Source organism: Giraffa tippelskirchi, chromosome 2 (genome assembly GCF_054371585.1).
Source record: "Giraffa tippelskirchi isolate mGirTip1 chromosome 2, T2T-mGirTip1v1.2.pri, whole genome shotgun sequence".
Lineage (NCBI taxonomy): Eukaryota > Metazoa > Chordata > Mammalia > Artiodactyla > Giraffidae > Giraffa > Giraffa tippelskirchi.
This window is the reverse complement of record NC_137276.1, coordinates 32504356-32521001: the sequence shown is the minus strand read 5'-3', so window position 1 is coordinate 32521001 and position 16646 is coordinate 32504356. Positions and strand designations below refer to the sequence as shown.

The window sequence follows — 16646 nt, the reverse complement described above, 5'->3', positions numbered from 1 at the left end:
TTTCCTTTTGGTTTTGCATTCTGCTCCCCCTCCTCCTGCCCCTGCACTTTTCTTTCCCTTTTCATTTTTTTTCTCTTTCTCTCCTAAATAACAGTCCAGTAATTAAGATCAGCATCGTGTTTAACTGGAATAGGTTGTGCGCTAAACAGGGTGCTTTAATTAAAATCCCCTTTACCATCGAAAATATTTCTCTTCGAGTCTTTTCCTGGAATATTAAGCCAGTTCCCAACACTCGGCTTTAATTATCGTTAAGTCTTCTTTCAAAATAGTCGCGCTTCAGCACAATTTTTAAAAATCCCTTCCATACAACACAGGAGAGGTTCTGAATACACCACCTTTAGAATGTTGCCCGTGATCAGCCTTGCTGACGGTTTTCAAAATTTAAGACGTTTGATTTCAATTTTTTACTAGGTTTACGAAGGCCGGCTGCTTTTCAACAACCTAATAAAATGCATGCTTCTCACCTTTGGAAACTTTAGGGCTCAGTGCCTCCACGGGCATCTGGGCATTTATTCTTAATTCAGCTTCTTAGGCTCCTCGGAGGAGCAGTTTCGACCTAGAAGTTCAGAGAAGCAGTTACACAGAACTTGCAACAGTTGGTGTCGGGCGACAAGCAGGTTGAAAGTGATAAACAGGGTTGGTTTAAGAAACAAAAAGCACCGGGAAGGGAAAAGCAGGGACAGCCGTGGCCTTGAGGGACAGCGCGGCGGCGGCGCGAGGCCCGTGGGGCCGAGCTCCTGCCGTGGGAAGCTGGAGACGGCCGAGAAGCAAGCACCTCAGAGACGGCCGCGCGGCGCTGTGTGCGGGGAGAGCGCGCGCCCAAGCCACCCCCGGGGCCACGTCGGGGCCACCGCGAGGTGAGGCCGGCCCTGCCCCCGCGCCGCCCCCGGCGGGAGGCGCGACGCCCGGGCCGCGGGTGCGTGCGCGGCCCCGGGCGACGCGGCTGGGCGTGCGCGGGGCCGCGGCGGAGGCAGGGCCGGGCGGGCGGCAGAAGATGGCGAGGGTGTGTAGGCGGCAGCAATGCTCCGTTGAGAGACGCGGCTTTCGGCAAGAACTGGACTCGTGGCGCCACAAGCTCATTCACTGTGTAGGTGAGACCCTCTCCCGGCAGCCTTCGGCCCCTGGGCCGCCCCGCTGCCGGCCGCCCCGGAGGAGGGAGGGAGGGAGCCGGGACAGAGCTATTGCTGCTCCGGCCCGCCCGCCCTCCTTGGCTTGGGCGGCCCCCTCCCCCACCCCCCGGAGTGCGGGCGCGCGCGACCTCCGGGCGGGCTCTCCCGGCTCCGGCCCGAGCGCGCGCTCCGGCCCCTCCCCTTCGCGCGTTCTTCCCGGGGCGGGCTCTCGGGCGGGAGCGCGTGCCCCTCCTATCCTCTCTCTCCTCCCTCCATCCCTGCCCGGTGGCCCGGCGCCGCCGCCGGCTTATTGTGGAGACTCGCCCCGCGCCGCTGCCACTGGAGCGGGAGCGGCGCAGCCGCTGGTCCCGCAAAGCCGAGCGCGGGAGCCGGGGGCGTGCTGGGCCGCGGCTCGGCCTCCTGCTCCGCTCTGGCCGGCGCCTTCCGCGTCCCACGCAGCCCCTCCCCCACGCGCGGCAGCGGCGCGCGCCCCTGTCCCCGCGTGCACGGGCGGCGGGCGGGCGGGCGCCCGGCGCTCGGGCGTGTGCGAGGCGTGAGGTGGAGATGGGGGCGGAGGGAACCGGAGCTGTCACAGGCCCCGGGTCCGCCTGACCGAGCCAAGTGGGGTGTCATGGCCGCGGGGGGCAGCGGCTGCACTTCCTCTGCGGGCGGCGGTGGCGGCACCGGCCGGGGAGTTAATCCTCGACGCTCGGGTCGGTGTGTGTGTGTATTTCTGTTCGGTGTGTGCGCGGCGGGTGGAAGGGGGTGGGACCGGGTGCGACCGGGAAGCCCGAGCAGTGGTCTTGTCCGCTCCTGGGAGATTTTCCGCAGCCGCCGCCTGGCCGAGCGCCTTGTCTGCCGCCCGCCTCCCGGACCTCGGGCCGCCTCTGGTGGCTTTTTCCCCGCGGGCAGAGGGAGCGTGGACGGGGTCGCCCCGGGAGGGGCCGGGCGGCGGAGCAGCGCCTCTCACACTGTGTGTTTTGTCTGTTTTTCTCTCCCAAGGTCCCGTTTCCCTCTGTGCGGCGGCCGGCGGGACCATAAGGGCTTAACTCATATATTTAACCCCCCTCCAAAAAGTAAGTGGCCCGTGTGGTGTCTCCGCTCCGCCCGCCGCCCCGTAGCCCCAGTGCGTCCAGTGTCTGACTCTCCTGTCCCCCAGCATTGTTATTTCCCCATCTTTGCTTCGGTGCTGCTGATGTGTGGGGAAATGCTGTCTCGTCGTTCTCCGTCCCCCACGCCCAGTCCTCGGGGAGACCCAGAATTCGAACCCCCCACCCCTCCCCACCCCACCGTGGGGAATAATCCTGGTCTTCCCAACAGAATCTAGGAGATTCTATCCGTTCTCTTGGGCCCCTCATCCCCTCCTTCCCGACAGGGTTTCGTTGGAAGGAATTATGCAAATCCTGCTTTCTGGTGTCCATTCAGCGGCAATTTCATGCGGTGAGAAGTTCTCTTTGTTGTGCGAGGGGGAGAACAGACACTGATTTAATAGACATATCTGTTGGGGGGAAGGGTAGAGGGGGGTGTGGAGAAGCTCAGTTTGGAAGAATTACAGCACTTGGTTAGCTCAGTGTCTTTGTGTTTGAGCTTTCTGGCTTGACAGGAGGGTATGCCCTTTACAACGTCCCGCATGGGATATTTTCTGTAATAGATTGAAAAACAAAACTGAAACTTCAAACAAGTGAAAAATAAGGTAACTTTTAGTTAGAGAATATAAACCTTTCCATTTATACGGCGTTTCATTATGAAAGTGTATGTGAATTTTGTTTAGGATTTAGACTGTAATTAAATTAATATAGGCAACAATGCTCTAAGGTATCTGGTATCACTTTGATTGTCCACAGGTTAAAAGTGACATTTTAAAACATATACTTGTGTGAGTAGTAAAGGTATAAATTCATTTTTTGGCGTAATTTGTGTTGTGGCTATATTTTAAAATTTCCCTACTACTAATCCAAGCTCTGTCCTTAAGGAATCAGCCTCTTGGTTATCAGTTATCATTTACTCTGCTCTGTCTCTGCTGGTTTTATTCTTTGAGTCTATTTTACATTTCCTAAAATGTAACGTCGGCTTTAGCACTTTTAAAATTATGTATTATTTCTAACTGTCATATGAGAGACCTTATAAGGCATGTAGAGATTTTGAGAAACATGAAATTAATGAGTTTTCAGAATTGTGAGTTAATACAGAATCCTGATGTTATTTTGCAGAATTTTTAGTTCTTTTATTTCTTTCACTTTTTTAATGATTTTTTTTCAGAAGGACTTTTTAGTTTTTAAAAGATTATGAAATTGATAATTATAACCCTATAGATTTCTTAAATTACTGTTGCTTTGGTTTAGATGGTTGTTTATCTTATTGTTTGCTTAGAGTTCTTCCCTCTTGCTTCAGCTCCCGCCCCCCACTTTTTTATCAGTCATTGCTTAGTGTTAGTGGTGAGTTACTGCTGCTTGACAAAGTGTTTTTATTTTTCTCCCTAATAAAATCCTTCTGTAGATAACCTGAGTTGAATATCAAATTTTAGATTCATTTTTTGAGGGAGGATTTTAATCTGGTTATCAGTTTTCCTTAAAAGCATTTTTTTAACTCTAAATCTCCACTTGCAAGGTAGTAAAGTTCAGGAGATTATAGAGTCCAGAGTGCAGATCAGTATTTTAATCTTAGGAGTAATACATAGTCAATAGTATCCCAATTAAAATCAGTTGGGTCTCATATTTTCTCTTTTATTGTACGTAATTTTGTTCTTTAAGAAGACAGTTCTATGTAAATTGTAGTGTTAACTTTCTATGTGTAAGAGAGGTGGCAATGCTCCTTATTTATATACAATCTCAAAGGCAACTCTGTCACTAGCAAATGTAATAATTCCTCTTTTATTTTAATGGGATTGGTTCTGAACAGTTAATCTTCTATTTGATTCTCTTGACTGGTTATCTTAATACTTTAGGGTCATTGCTTTCTAAATGATATTTAATTTATAGCAGTCTTTGGATTACAAGTGAATTCTCACTCATTTCCAAAATTTAATACTCCCCTCCTTTTTTTTTTTGGAAAGGGGTGAGGGTTATGACTGTGGAGGTGGAAGTAGAGGTGTTGGTGTTTCTGTTATTAAGTTTTAGTTGAATTGGAGTTAGCAGGTTCAGACAGTGATGATGATCAAGATGGATATTTGGTAGCCAGTTGATTATTGAGTCCTCAGGGACTAGAATGAGCTTCCATTCTGGGAAGATCAAGGTTCTCTCTGCTGCGTGATATGATGTAACTTATTGCTTGGGTGCTCCTCATCCTTGCTGTATTCTCAAAAAACTCTTCCCAGTCTAGGGAAAGTTGTGATGATTTCACTTAGCTCTAGCTTGCTGGAAAAAGGATAGCTGGATGAGTCTCTGACTTAACAGAGTTATTTTAAATTGTTCCGATTCCCTCAAATATGCTTATAGCTGGAGCAGTTATAGGAAGCATCTGAATAATGCCATTTTTTTAGCCTTATGGAGTTACACAGAATGGCATGGAATCTCTTCCAGAGAGAAAATTAGGTATTTAATGTCTGTGGGGACTTGCCACTTCTGCTGCTGCTGCTGTCGCTTCAGTCTGTCCGACTCTGTGCGACCCCATAGACGGCAGCCTACCAGGCTCCTCCAGGCAAGAACACTGGAGTAGGTTGCCATTTCCTTCTCCATTGCCACTTCTGAGTACTTGCCTAATTGCTTAGCTACTTGCACTAGTGCTGTTTTTAGGAGCAGAAGGCAGTTAGTTGAGGACAAACTTTATTTAAATATTTATTAAGCATATGTCTTGTATATCAGGCACTGTGAGGAAACAAAGATATTGGGGAAGTTGCCTTAACCTTGAAGAACTATTTAGTCATTAGAAAAAATATAGTGTATTCAGTGCAAGGCAAAATGTGCCATAGGATAGATGCAAGCAGGTTCGTTCAGAAGTGAAAAAAATTGCCTGAGATGACGAAGGAAAGCTTCATGAAGGTCGTGGATTTTTGCTTCATTTTGATGAAAATGGAAAAGGTGTTCCAACAAGCAGAAATATAAAAGGACTAGAATGAGTAATCTGTTTAAACTTCAGTCTGTGTTTCATGTAGGGGGTGTATAGATTATAGGTTTGCAGAGAAAAATTGTTGGATTTTCTAGTGCAGGTTAAAAAGTGGTCTCTTTGTTAGGCTAGTTGGGGTATGCTACACACCTCTCTCCTTAGCTCAGGGGAGGATTGTTTCCTTTATTTAAGGATTCGATTGTAAAACTCTACAATAATATTAGTTGTTTTTTAACTCAGCTTGGCAGAGACAATATTGTCATTCACAGCAGTGTCTCTTCTGAGTAAGCTCACTCATTTGGAAGCTGTACTTTGCACAAAACTCGTTTTTGACTTTCCCTAAAATCAATGGCATATTCATTCTTAAAGTACACTTAGTATTGGCAAATTTTCATCCTTTAGAGGTTGTATTTGGTACTTGGAAACAGTAAAGGAGTATTTTCTATAGCAAATAAAGGTATATATAAAATAATGAGATTTTCTTTTTTCCTCTGCTTTGCAGACTGGCTCAGAAAGCTCAGCAGAGAGGCTTTGGTGTGCTTCTGAACTTCTCTTTTGATTCTTATTTCATTTGTGTCCACCCTTCTGCTGAATGGAATCTGGGTATTGGGTAGATGTGAATAAACAAAGCTGTTACTTTTTGTAGTTTCAAGTTAAAGACTTGTTAGTCACTACCCTCCAAATTATCTTGACTTCATTTGAAAATACTTTAAAAAATCTTTTTCATGTTTCTTACACTTGCACATTGCTTTTGGGATAATCCCAGTGTGAACTGTTCGCTAACTTTATTGACTGTCTCTTGTTTGCAGGAAGTATTCCAAGTCCAGTGGTCCATACCCTGAATTTAATTTTTTTTCTTTTTAAAATTGAGATATAACTTATGTACTATAAAAATTCACTCTTAATGTATACAGTTCAGTAGTTTTTAGTTTTTTGTGAAGGTTGTGCACATATCACTATCTAATTGTCTTAATACTTTCATATCCAAAAAAAGAAACTGAAACACTATATTGGTTAGAAGTCATTTTGCATTTCTACTATGACCCAGTCCTTGTTTGCCTATTCTAGACAATTCATATAAATGTAATATCATAATATGTGGCCATTTTGTGTCTGGCTTCTTGTTTTCAAAATGCATCCGTGTAGGAGCGTGTATCAGCACTTCAGTGCTTTTTACGGTTAAATATTACTGCATTCTACGGACATACTATATTTTGTATATCCATCAGTTGTGAGACAGTTGTTTCTACTTTTTGCCTCTTATGAATAAGCTGCTGTGAACATTAGCAACATTATTTGTGTGGACATTTGTTTTCACTTCTTTTCGGTATGTACTTCAGAGTGAACTTGCTGGGTCATATACATAACTGTTGTAACTTTGAGGAAGTGCCAAACTGTTTTGTTAAGCAACTGAAGTATTTTACATTCCCATCAGCAGTGTAGGATGATTTCAGTTTCTCCGTGATCTTGCCAACATTTGTTACTGTCTGTCTTTTTGGTTATAGTCATCCTAGTGGGTAGGTATGCAGTGGTATCTATTTGTGGTTTTGATATGCGTTTCCCTAATGACATTTGATGTTGAATGTCTTTTCATGTGCTTGTTAGCCATTTGTATATTTTCTTTGGAGAAATGTCTGTTCAGATCCTTGTTCAGTTGCTCAGTTGTGTCTGGCTCTTTGCTATCACATGGACTGTAGCCCCCAAGCTCCCCTGTCCATAGAGTTTTCCAGGCAAGAATACTGAAGTGGCTTGCCATTCCCATCTCTTCTGGATCTTCCCAACCCAGGGATCAAACCCAGGTCTCTTGCATTGCAGGCAGATTCGTTACCATCTTAGCCACCAGGGAAGCTTGCTACTAGCTAATTTCATATAATTAAGTAGATTCAATAATTAAGTAAACAGAAAATAAGCAAAAATTTAGCAGACTTCAGCAACACTATGAAACTGTTTGACTCCATCCATCCCAACTTCAGAATATACCTTCTTCTCAGGAGCACACCGAACATTTACTGAGACTAATCATATCCTGGGCCATAAAACAAATCTCAATAAATTTAAAGGGCTGAAATCATACAACATGTTCTCTGACTACTATATAATTAATTTGGAAATCAACAACAGAAAGGTCTATAGAAAATCTAATTTTTGAAAACAAAATAACGTACTTCTAAATAACCCATGGTCAAAGAAACCGAAAGAGAATTTAGAAAACACTTTGAACTTAATCAAAATGAAAATACAACATAATAATCTTTGTGGGAAAACCTCCACAACTATAAGATAATAAATTTCTGTTGTTTAAGCCACCTAGTCTTGTGGTATTTTGTTTTGGCAAACCTAGCAAACTAATAACAAGCCCCAAATTGGAAATAACTTGAATGTCCATGCTGTGCCATGCTGCTCTCCAGGCAAGAATACTGGAGTGGGTTGCCAATTTCTGCGCCAGGGGATCTTTCCGGCCCAGGAATCAAACATGAGTCTCCTGCATTGGCAGGCAGATTCTTTTTACCACTGAGCCACCAAGTTGAGTTATTTGTCTTTATATTGTTGAGTTGTAAGGGTATATTCTGGATACGAGACCCACATCAGTATATAATTTGCAAACTTTTTTTTCTCGTGGTACCCTCAATTTGATAATAGAAGGTAATCTGCAGCATACCTTGTGAAGGAAATAATGGATATAGTAGCAGTGATCAGAACAAACTTGAGTTTCTCAGGAAAGGCTTGCTTCAACATCCTCTTCTAGGAACTATTAAAATTGTTCTTTGATGTTTCATATAATGCAGATATACTTTGCTATCCAGATCATCTATGTTTTTGCCTTTTTTAGTGAGGGTTCATATTTCAAGTTCAGATTATGTGGTAAACCATGTTATTTGGATCTGTCGTGTGCCTGAGTTTTGGACAGTACATAACCAAGCTTTGAGTGGAGAAGGATCTCTTTTCTCTATATAGACATTTTGTCTGACTCTGTTCTGTGTCTAGTGTTCATAGTGTTACCGTCTTTTATCTGCCTCACACATTTTATATTTTTTTTTAGAAAACTTCTACTTTATATTATTGTCTTAATTTAGAAACTTAAAGTGCTAAAGATGGACATTAAAAAACTTTGTCAGTTGGGCAACACTGAGTAATAACTTTCACGTAATAAGGGGGATTTCCCTTAGCATAAATGCTTCCCTCTTACCCACAGAAATAATTTTATGATATTTTAATTTTTGAAATAGTTATCTAACTTCTCAGGTAAAAGTAAAATACAGAACTGAACTTTTCCATAGGCAGATTTTTTAACTTAATTTGCTTCAATTGCTGTATGAAATTATATAGTAGTTTTCTACCTCTGTTAATGGTGATATACGTCATGACTGACTTTTTGGGTTAGAAGATGCGAACACCAATATTATTTCCCATGAGAATTATTATTGGAAAGACTGCTATACGATGAGCATTTTCAGTCTCAATATTAGATAGTCTGTGACTATTGTTTGGTTTTATGATTAGTTTATTTTATCATTATTAATGATTATATATACTTTTATTAGTTGACTTTTTAGAGATTTCCAGAGGGTACAGTCATGTTTTCCCACTCCTAAAACTCCCAATATAAAGGGGAAGAACAGCTAATTTTAAAAGGGTCCACAGGTTGTGTCTTGCTTGGTAAAAGAAAATCCCACATCTGAAAATGTGAATTTACTGTAAAAAATGTTATTTCGTGTTACAACGTAATTCATCTAGGCTTAGAAGAGAAAAGACAACAAAGGATATCCAGGTGATCCCCAGTCTTAAGCTCGATGAGCCTTCCACATGGACCAGCTTAGTTCACAGGGCAATTTGAAGTTTGTAACAAAAACCTTATATTAACAGGGTGTGGGTACCTGGCCTTTTCCGTCCATATCCTTCCCACAGACCTCAGATGGGGACAGAGTGGTGAACCAGGGTAAAGACGATTGAGGTCGAGATTCAGGATTCTTAGATTTTAGTCAAATGCTTCTTCAGTTCTAACTTTTTGACTGTGGCTTAGACTTGGTACTTGGCAGTAAGTGTTTCAGAATGTGTGATGGAAGGGGAAGTTGCTGAGTAGTAGATAATAGCTGAAACGAGGAAGGAGCAATTTGACAGGTTTTTAAACGTACGCTATTTTGGTAATTTAGCATCACCTATCTTAGACTAATACTACATCAATAGATATGACAAATATAAATGAGAGAAATTCCCATCAAAATAAAATGGGAAGCTCCTTGGCTTCACTAAGAATAAAAAGCAAGAGGAACGTAAATGTTTGTGAATATGTGCCCATGTTGAAATGTGGCTTTTTAACTGCATGATTAATGATACAAATACTTACTAATCTTGTCATATGTGTTAAGTGAATTTTCATTCAGCTAGTAAGGAAGCTGACAAAGTTTATCTTGTATAAATGGGCATTGATTTAACTTATCACAATAAAATGATACTTTGATTAGGGTGGGCTAAGAAGTCCATAAATCTTTGGGAATAGTTACTGAAAAAAACCTTTAAGCTGGTGATTTTTCCATGAGTGTTTAATGTGATTAATATATCTTTAAAAATGGTTTAGTTAATACATGCCCTGTGTTCAGTGATCAGTGTGTTAAAATTTTCCTTATTGTTTACATATTGGAAACCTTAGTTATCCTTAGCGATATTTTTATAATACGTAATATGTTAGATATCCTATCTAGCTGCTGCTGCTAAGTCGCTTCAGTCGTGTCTGACTCTGTGCGACCCCATAGACGGCAGCCCACCAGGCTCCCCCGTCCCTGGGATTCTCCAGGCAAGAACACTGGATCATGTTTTTATTCTGAAAAGAGAATACATCAGGGTGAAAACAATGAGATAATATGGATTAGTTTTCTAACAGTTTTTTAAGAGGTGCTGACATTCTGCTGTATATCTTTTTCAAAAGAAAAGCAGGTGTGATTAAAGTGGTAGGGCTGTGTTCCATGTCATACTTGTGCAATCAATATTTATGTGTATATACATATATTTTTTATGGATAGCTTTTTACTGTGCAGTATTTATTGAAATAGATTTTGGCATGTTAAAATAGAGATATACAAAGAATCAGATCCATATAGCCTCTTGATAGCCGTTTTAAGACCCATGACTTATGGCTACCAGTGTACAAACATTCTTATCTAAAAGATAACAGTCCCCTTTAACCCCTTTTTCCTTAGACAAAGAACTTCCATTTAATTTTTATATAACATACACAAATCAAAGATTGTTATATTTTATTGGTGATAGACAAGGGTGAATTCATAAATAAAGATAAGAGCAACTAGAATTTTCCACATAAACTGAGAATAAGTAGGAATTATCAGAAGCTGTACACCTGTATGGGATTTAATTTTTCTAAGAATACTTAGCCCACATAAATGACAGTCCAACTTGAACACGTTGTTTTGGTAAAGATTGTTAAACTATTAAGAAGATTGAATTATCCATGGATTTTGATCTTTTAAAAGCAAGAGAATGTAGATTAGTGGAGAATTCTGATATAATAACACTGATAAAAAGTAAGCTGATATTGTGGCAAAGACAAGGAACCAGAGATGTTCATGACCCAGACAATTTTTGATGTTTTTTTTCCGTTTTCCTGAGGACTTAAACTTTATTTTGGAAAAAGTGAGAGGTTCATCTTTGTTAACTGACTAATATTTATGTATTTATGAAACTACTTAATAGGACGTATTTCTTAAAACTATATGAAAATGTCTGGGGCTTCCCAGATGACTCAGTGGGTAAAGAATCTGCCTGCAATGTAGGAGAGGCAGGAGATGTGGATTCAATCCCTGGATCAGGAAGATCCCCTGGAGGAGGGCATGGCAACCCACTCCAGTATTCTTGCCTGGTGAATCCCATGGACAGAGGGGCCTGGCAGGCTACAGTTCATAGCATTGCAAAGAGTTGGACACAACTCGAGTGATGGAGCATGCATGCATGCAAGTAATATCTAACGTTTTGTTAGATATTCTTTAGATACGAGAAATCTGTATACAAGTCAAGAAGCAACAGTTAGAACTGGACATGGAACAACAGACTGGTTCCAAATCAGAAAAGGAGTACGTCAAGGCTGTATATTGTCACCCTGCTTATTTAACTTATATGCAAAGTACATCATGCGAAATGCCAGGCTGGATGAAGCACAAGCTGGAATCAGGATTGCCAGGTGAAATATCAGTAACCTCACATATGCAGATGACACCACCACTCTTATGGCAGACAGTGAAGAAGAACTAAAGAGCCTCTTGATGAAAGTGAAAGAGGAGAGTGAAAAGTTTGGCTTAAAACTCAACATTCAAAAAACCAGGATCATGGCATCTGGTCCCATAACTTCATGGGGAGTAGATGGGGAAACAATGGAAACAGTGAGAGACTGTTTTTTGGGGCTCCAAAATCACTGGAGATGTTGACTGCAGCCATGAAATTAAAAGACGCTTGCTTCTTAGAAGAAAAGCTATGACCATCCTATACAGCATATTAAAAAGCAGAGACATTACTTTACCAATAAAGGTCCGTCTAATCAAAACTATGGTTTTTCCAGTAGCCATTTATGGATGTGAGAGTTTTATAGTTTTTTTAAAGTCAAATGATTCTTTAAATTCTTTAGTGCTTTACAATTTTCAGAAGTTTCACATACATGATTTCATATAATCCCATAGTAGCTTTTTTTAATTCCCCTAGTCCTATATTATCTCTTTGCTCTCTCCACTTATAACTGCTGGTTTGTTCTCTTTATCTGTGAATCTGCTTCTTTCTTGTTTTATTCACTACTTTGCTGTATTTTTAGATTCCACATATAAGTGGTATCATATGCTATTTGTATTTCTCTGTCTGACTTACTTCACTTAGCATAATGCACTCCAAGTCCATCCATATTACTGCAAATGACAACATTGCATTCTTTTTTATGGCCGAGTAATGTTCTTTTGTAGATGTATACTACATCTTCTTTACCCATTTATCTGTTGATGGACTTTTTTTTTTTACACCGAGTTATATGAAGACTATTTGAACTTTTTAATAGGTAAGACACATGATGTTAAAAAATAACTTTTGGCATGAATTTAAATGCATTTCAAATATTACCCATATCTAGCTAACCCTTTAAAGATTGTATCTTCATAGATGGAAGAGATAATTAAATGTGCTGTACATTCAGAAGTTTAATTGCTCTCAGCTCTCCAACTGTTAACCACATTCACAGGCCCATTTTGAAAATACTTGGATATAATAAGAATAACAGGCTCATTTTGGAAATATATATTAAAGCAATACTAAAACATGGCTTTGAGTAAGAGTCAGGCAGACTTGGGTACAAATTTATCTTCACACTTTACCAGCTATGAGATGTAGAGAGAAATTTCAGCTTATTCCTGTAGTAAATACTGTGTAGGAAGGTTGCGATGATTTAGAAGGAGGCAAAGAGCTTTTTCTTTGCTTAATAAATAATAGATGGCCTTAAAATAAACTTTCTGATCCATAAAATTTGCTCTTTGGATATATTCTGAAAAAATACAATATAATTTCTTTTAAATATTTTTTTGTAATAGAGAGCAGTGATCTTTCTGGATTTTAAGTTGCACTGTGTTTGGTCTCTCCAAAACGTTTGCATATTTACAATTTCTCTGTAATGGTAGTAACGTGTGTTATTAACATTATTACATCTATTGGTATATCCTACAGGATAGAATAGCAAAAACATTCTCAATTTTTGGTTTTTGCCAACTAAGAGAGCTTCTACATGTTTTTTTTCCTAAGTTAAAAAAACAAAATATTGTATTAGGTTAACCAGTAGTTGCATCTTGGTCAGTGGAGTGGGTAAAACCTCATGGTAGGAGCACTGGGTTCTGGCATAAGTATGACTACAACTGTATGATTTTTAAGCAGATACATCACTTAATGTCTCTGTATCTTGGTTTCCTTATTTGTAAAATGAGAACGTCTTGGAGAGCCTAATTATAGTATTTTAAGAAAAATTACTGTGTTGACTTCTACTGTTGAAGAGTTTGGAGACAGTTGACATGAAATCCATTAGGAAACAGAATATTCATATTGTGTATAGCAGGGTAAGAGGGCTAAGCTAAATTATGTACTCAAAGCTGTTTGTTTTATAAAATGCTAAATAATGTACTCAAAGATGTTTGTCTTTGTTCTGTTTATCTTGAAGTACAAAGCAAGATGTGTAAGGAATGGGCAATAGCTCCTCAAACTCATGCAAAATAATATTGCTAACTTTTCTCACTAAGAATATTAGCTAAACAAGAGGTGAGAGAAACTTGGCTTCATTTAGCTGACAATAGCTATAATCTGCATTTCATATAAAATAATGTAAATAAATCTTCTTTTGTTTATTCTGTTTATTTCCTTAAGACTTTGCCCATTTCTCCCACCCTCCACCCTACCCCGTACTCCTCCCCCACTCTTCACAATTACCAATCTTTTCTCTCTGTGAGCTTGGTTAGTTGTCTGTTTGCTTGTTTGTTTAATTATTTCAAATCTAACAGACCTTATAGGGTATTTTTCTTTCTCTGACTTATTTCATGTAGCATGATGCCATGAGCCCATCCATGTTTTCACAAATGGCAAGATTTCCTTCTTTTTTTTTTATTATTGATTTTTGGTTGCACTGAGTCTTCGTTGCACGTGGACTTTCTCTAGCTGTGGAGAGCAGGGTCTACTCTCTAGTTGAGGGGCATGGGCTTCTCATTGCAGTGACGTCCCTTACTGCAGAGCACAGGATCTAGGGCATGCAGGCTTCAGTAGTTGTGGCTCAAGGATTCAATAGTTGCAGCTCATGGGCTCTAGAGCACAGGTTCAGTAGTTGTGGCACACGGGGCTGGTTGCTCCACAGCATGTGGAATCTTCCTGAATCAGGGCTCAAACCTGTGTCCCCTGCATTGGCAGGTGAATTCTTATCTACTACCACCAGGGAAGTCCAAGATTTCATTCTTTTTTATGGCTAAACAATATTCTGTATGTCTCTATGTGTGTATGTATACACGTGCTCACACAGGTTTGTTTTTTTTTAATTCATTCATATATCATGAATGGACACTTAGGCTGTTTCCACATCTTGAGAATTGTAAATAATGCTGCAGTGAATCGGGGTGCATATTATTTTTTTTGCCTTTTTGTGTTGCTTGTGGGATCTTATTTCCCTGACCAGGGATTGAACCTGGGTCCTCAGCAGTGAAAGCACAGAGTCCTACTCATTGGACTGCCAGGGAATTCCTGACATACATGTGTTTGAATTAGCATTTTTAGTTTCTTTGGAAAATACCCAGAAGTGGAATTGCTGGATCATATGGTAATTCTGTTTTTAAATTTTTTGAGGAACCTTCATACTGTTTCCTCAGTAGCTGCACCAGTTTACTTTCTTACCAGTGGTACAGAAGGGTTCCTTTTTTTTTTTTTTTTACATCCTTACTGATGTCTGTTATTTCTTATCTTTTTGCTAATAGCCCTCCTAACAGATGTGGGGTGCTATCTTATTGTGATTTTGGTTTGCATTTCCCTGATGCTTAATGGTGTAGAACATCTTTTGATGTCCAGCCGGCCATCTGTAATGTCTCGTTTGGAAAGATGTCTATTCATATCTTCTGCCCAGTTTTCAGTCAAATTGGGGGGATTTGTTATTGGGTTTTTTTGGTCTTGAGTTGTATGAGTTCCTTATAAATTTTCCATATTAGCCCTTATCAGATATATCATTTGCAAATATTTTCTCCCATCTGTTGATCTATGTTTCTACTTTTATGCCAGTACCTTACTGTTTTAATTGCTCTAGCTTTGTACTATAACTAGAAATCGGGGAATGTGATGCCTCCAGCTTTGTTCTTCCTCAAGATTGCCTTGGCTCTTCAGGGTCTTTTTTGATTCAAATTTAGGATTGTTTGTTTTATGCCTATGAAAAATGCTGTTGGAACTTTTAAAAGGGATTGCATTGAATCTGTATATTTGCTAATTTCTCTTGCATAGAGTTTATCATTAGTGTATAGAAACAGCAGATTTTTGTGTACTGATTTTGTATCCTGCAACTTCACTGAATTTGTTTATTCTAACAGTCTTTTGATTGGAGTCTAGGGTTTTCAGTATCATGTCATCTGCGAATGGTGACAGTTTTGCTTCCTCCTTTGCCGTTTGGATGCCTTCTATTGCTTTTTCCTGCCCAATTTCTCTAACTAGGACTTACTGTGTTGAATAAAAGTGATGAGAGTGGGCATCCTTGTCTTGTTCCTGATCTTAGAAGCTTTCACCTTTCCTGTGTTGAGTATGATGTTACCTTTGGGCTTGTCATATATGGCCTCTTTTATGTTGAAGTACATTTCATCTATACTTGGGGTTTTTTTTTGGTTTTTATCATAAATGGATGTTAGATTTTGTCAGATGATTTTTTCTGCATTTGTTGAGATAATCAGTCATTTCAGTTCAGTCTCTCAGTTGTGTCCAACTCTTTGCGACCCCATGGACTGCAGCACGCCGGGCTTCCCTGTCCAACACCAACTCCCAGAGCTGGTGTTGGACAGTTGAGATGATCATATTTTTATCCTTCATTTTGTTGATACTGGTGTATCACATTAACTGATTGGTGGATGATGAACCATCTTTGTATCTCTGGAATAAACCCCACTTGATCATGGTGTGTATTTTTATATATTGTTGTATTTTAATGTATTGTTGAATTCATGCTGACATTTCGTTGAGAATTTTTGTATCTTTGTTCATCAGAAATATTGGCCTATAATTTCTTTCCTTGTGGAGTTCTTGTTTGCTTTTGGTATCAGAATATACTAGTTTTACAAGATGAGTTTGGCAGAGTTCCCTCCTCTTCAGTTTTTGACATTTCAGAAGGATTGTTACTTTGAATGTTTGGTAGAATTCACTTGTGAAGGGTGTCTGGTCCTGAACTTTTGTTTGCTGAAAGGTTTTTTTTTTTTTTTAAATTACTAATTCAGTTTCCTTGTAGTATCCAGTCTGTGCAGATTTTATTTTTCATTATGATTTCAGTGTTGGTAGGTTACACTTTTGTTGGGATTTATCTGTCTTTTATAGGTTGTCCAATTTGTTGGTATATAATTGTTCATAGTAGTCTCTTAGAATCCTTTGTATTTCTGTAGTATTGGTTGTTAATATCTCCTCTTTGATTTCTGATTTTATTTGAGTCGTCTTTTTCTTTTGGTGTGTCTAGCTAGAGGTTTGTCAATTTTGAAAGTTTACCCTTTGATCCACCTGTTGGTTTCATTGATCTTTTTTGTTGTCTTTTTAGTCTGTATTTAACTTATTTCTGCTGTAATCTTTGTTATTTCCTTTCTTCTGCTTGCTTTGAGCTTTGTTTGTTCTTTTCCTAGTTCCTTGCATGTCAAGTTGGATGTTGTGAGACTTTTGTTTTTTGACGTTGGCATTTATTGCTATGAACTTCCCTCTTGAAACTGCATTTGTAGCCAATTATTGTAATCTTATTGTTTATTTTTTTCC

At 39.9% G+C, this 16646-nt stretch overlaps 1 protein-coding gene across 20 annotated transcripts in view; it reads left to right on the top strand.

Moving 5' to 3' along the window:
- Positions 1 to 955: 955 nt before the first annotated feature.
- LCOR (ligand dependent nuclear receptor corepressor) overlaps positions 956 to 16646 on the top strand; it is a 121912-nt gene continuing 106221 nt past the window's right edge. For 4 of the 20 annotated variants that reach the window (XR_014071400.1, XM_081550719.1, XM_081550696.1 and 1 more), the window contains exons 1-2: positions 956 to 1087; positions 2112 to 2185. Coding sequence is in view for 5 of the 20 variants with exons in the window: in XM_081550656.1 (XP_081406782.1) it covers positions 1741 to 1826; positions 2112 to 2185 (160 nt within the window). In the remaining 15 variants the exon portion in view is untranslated. Of the gene's footprint in view, positions 1092 to 1314; positions 1827 to 2111; positions 2186 to 2484; positions 2550 to 16646 lie in introns of those variants that run through there. The other 16 variants (XR_014071394.1, XM_081550712.1, XM_081550688.1 and 13 more) reach the window with 11 other exon arrangements.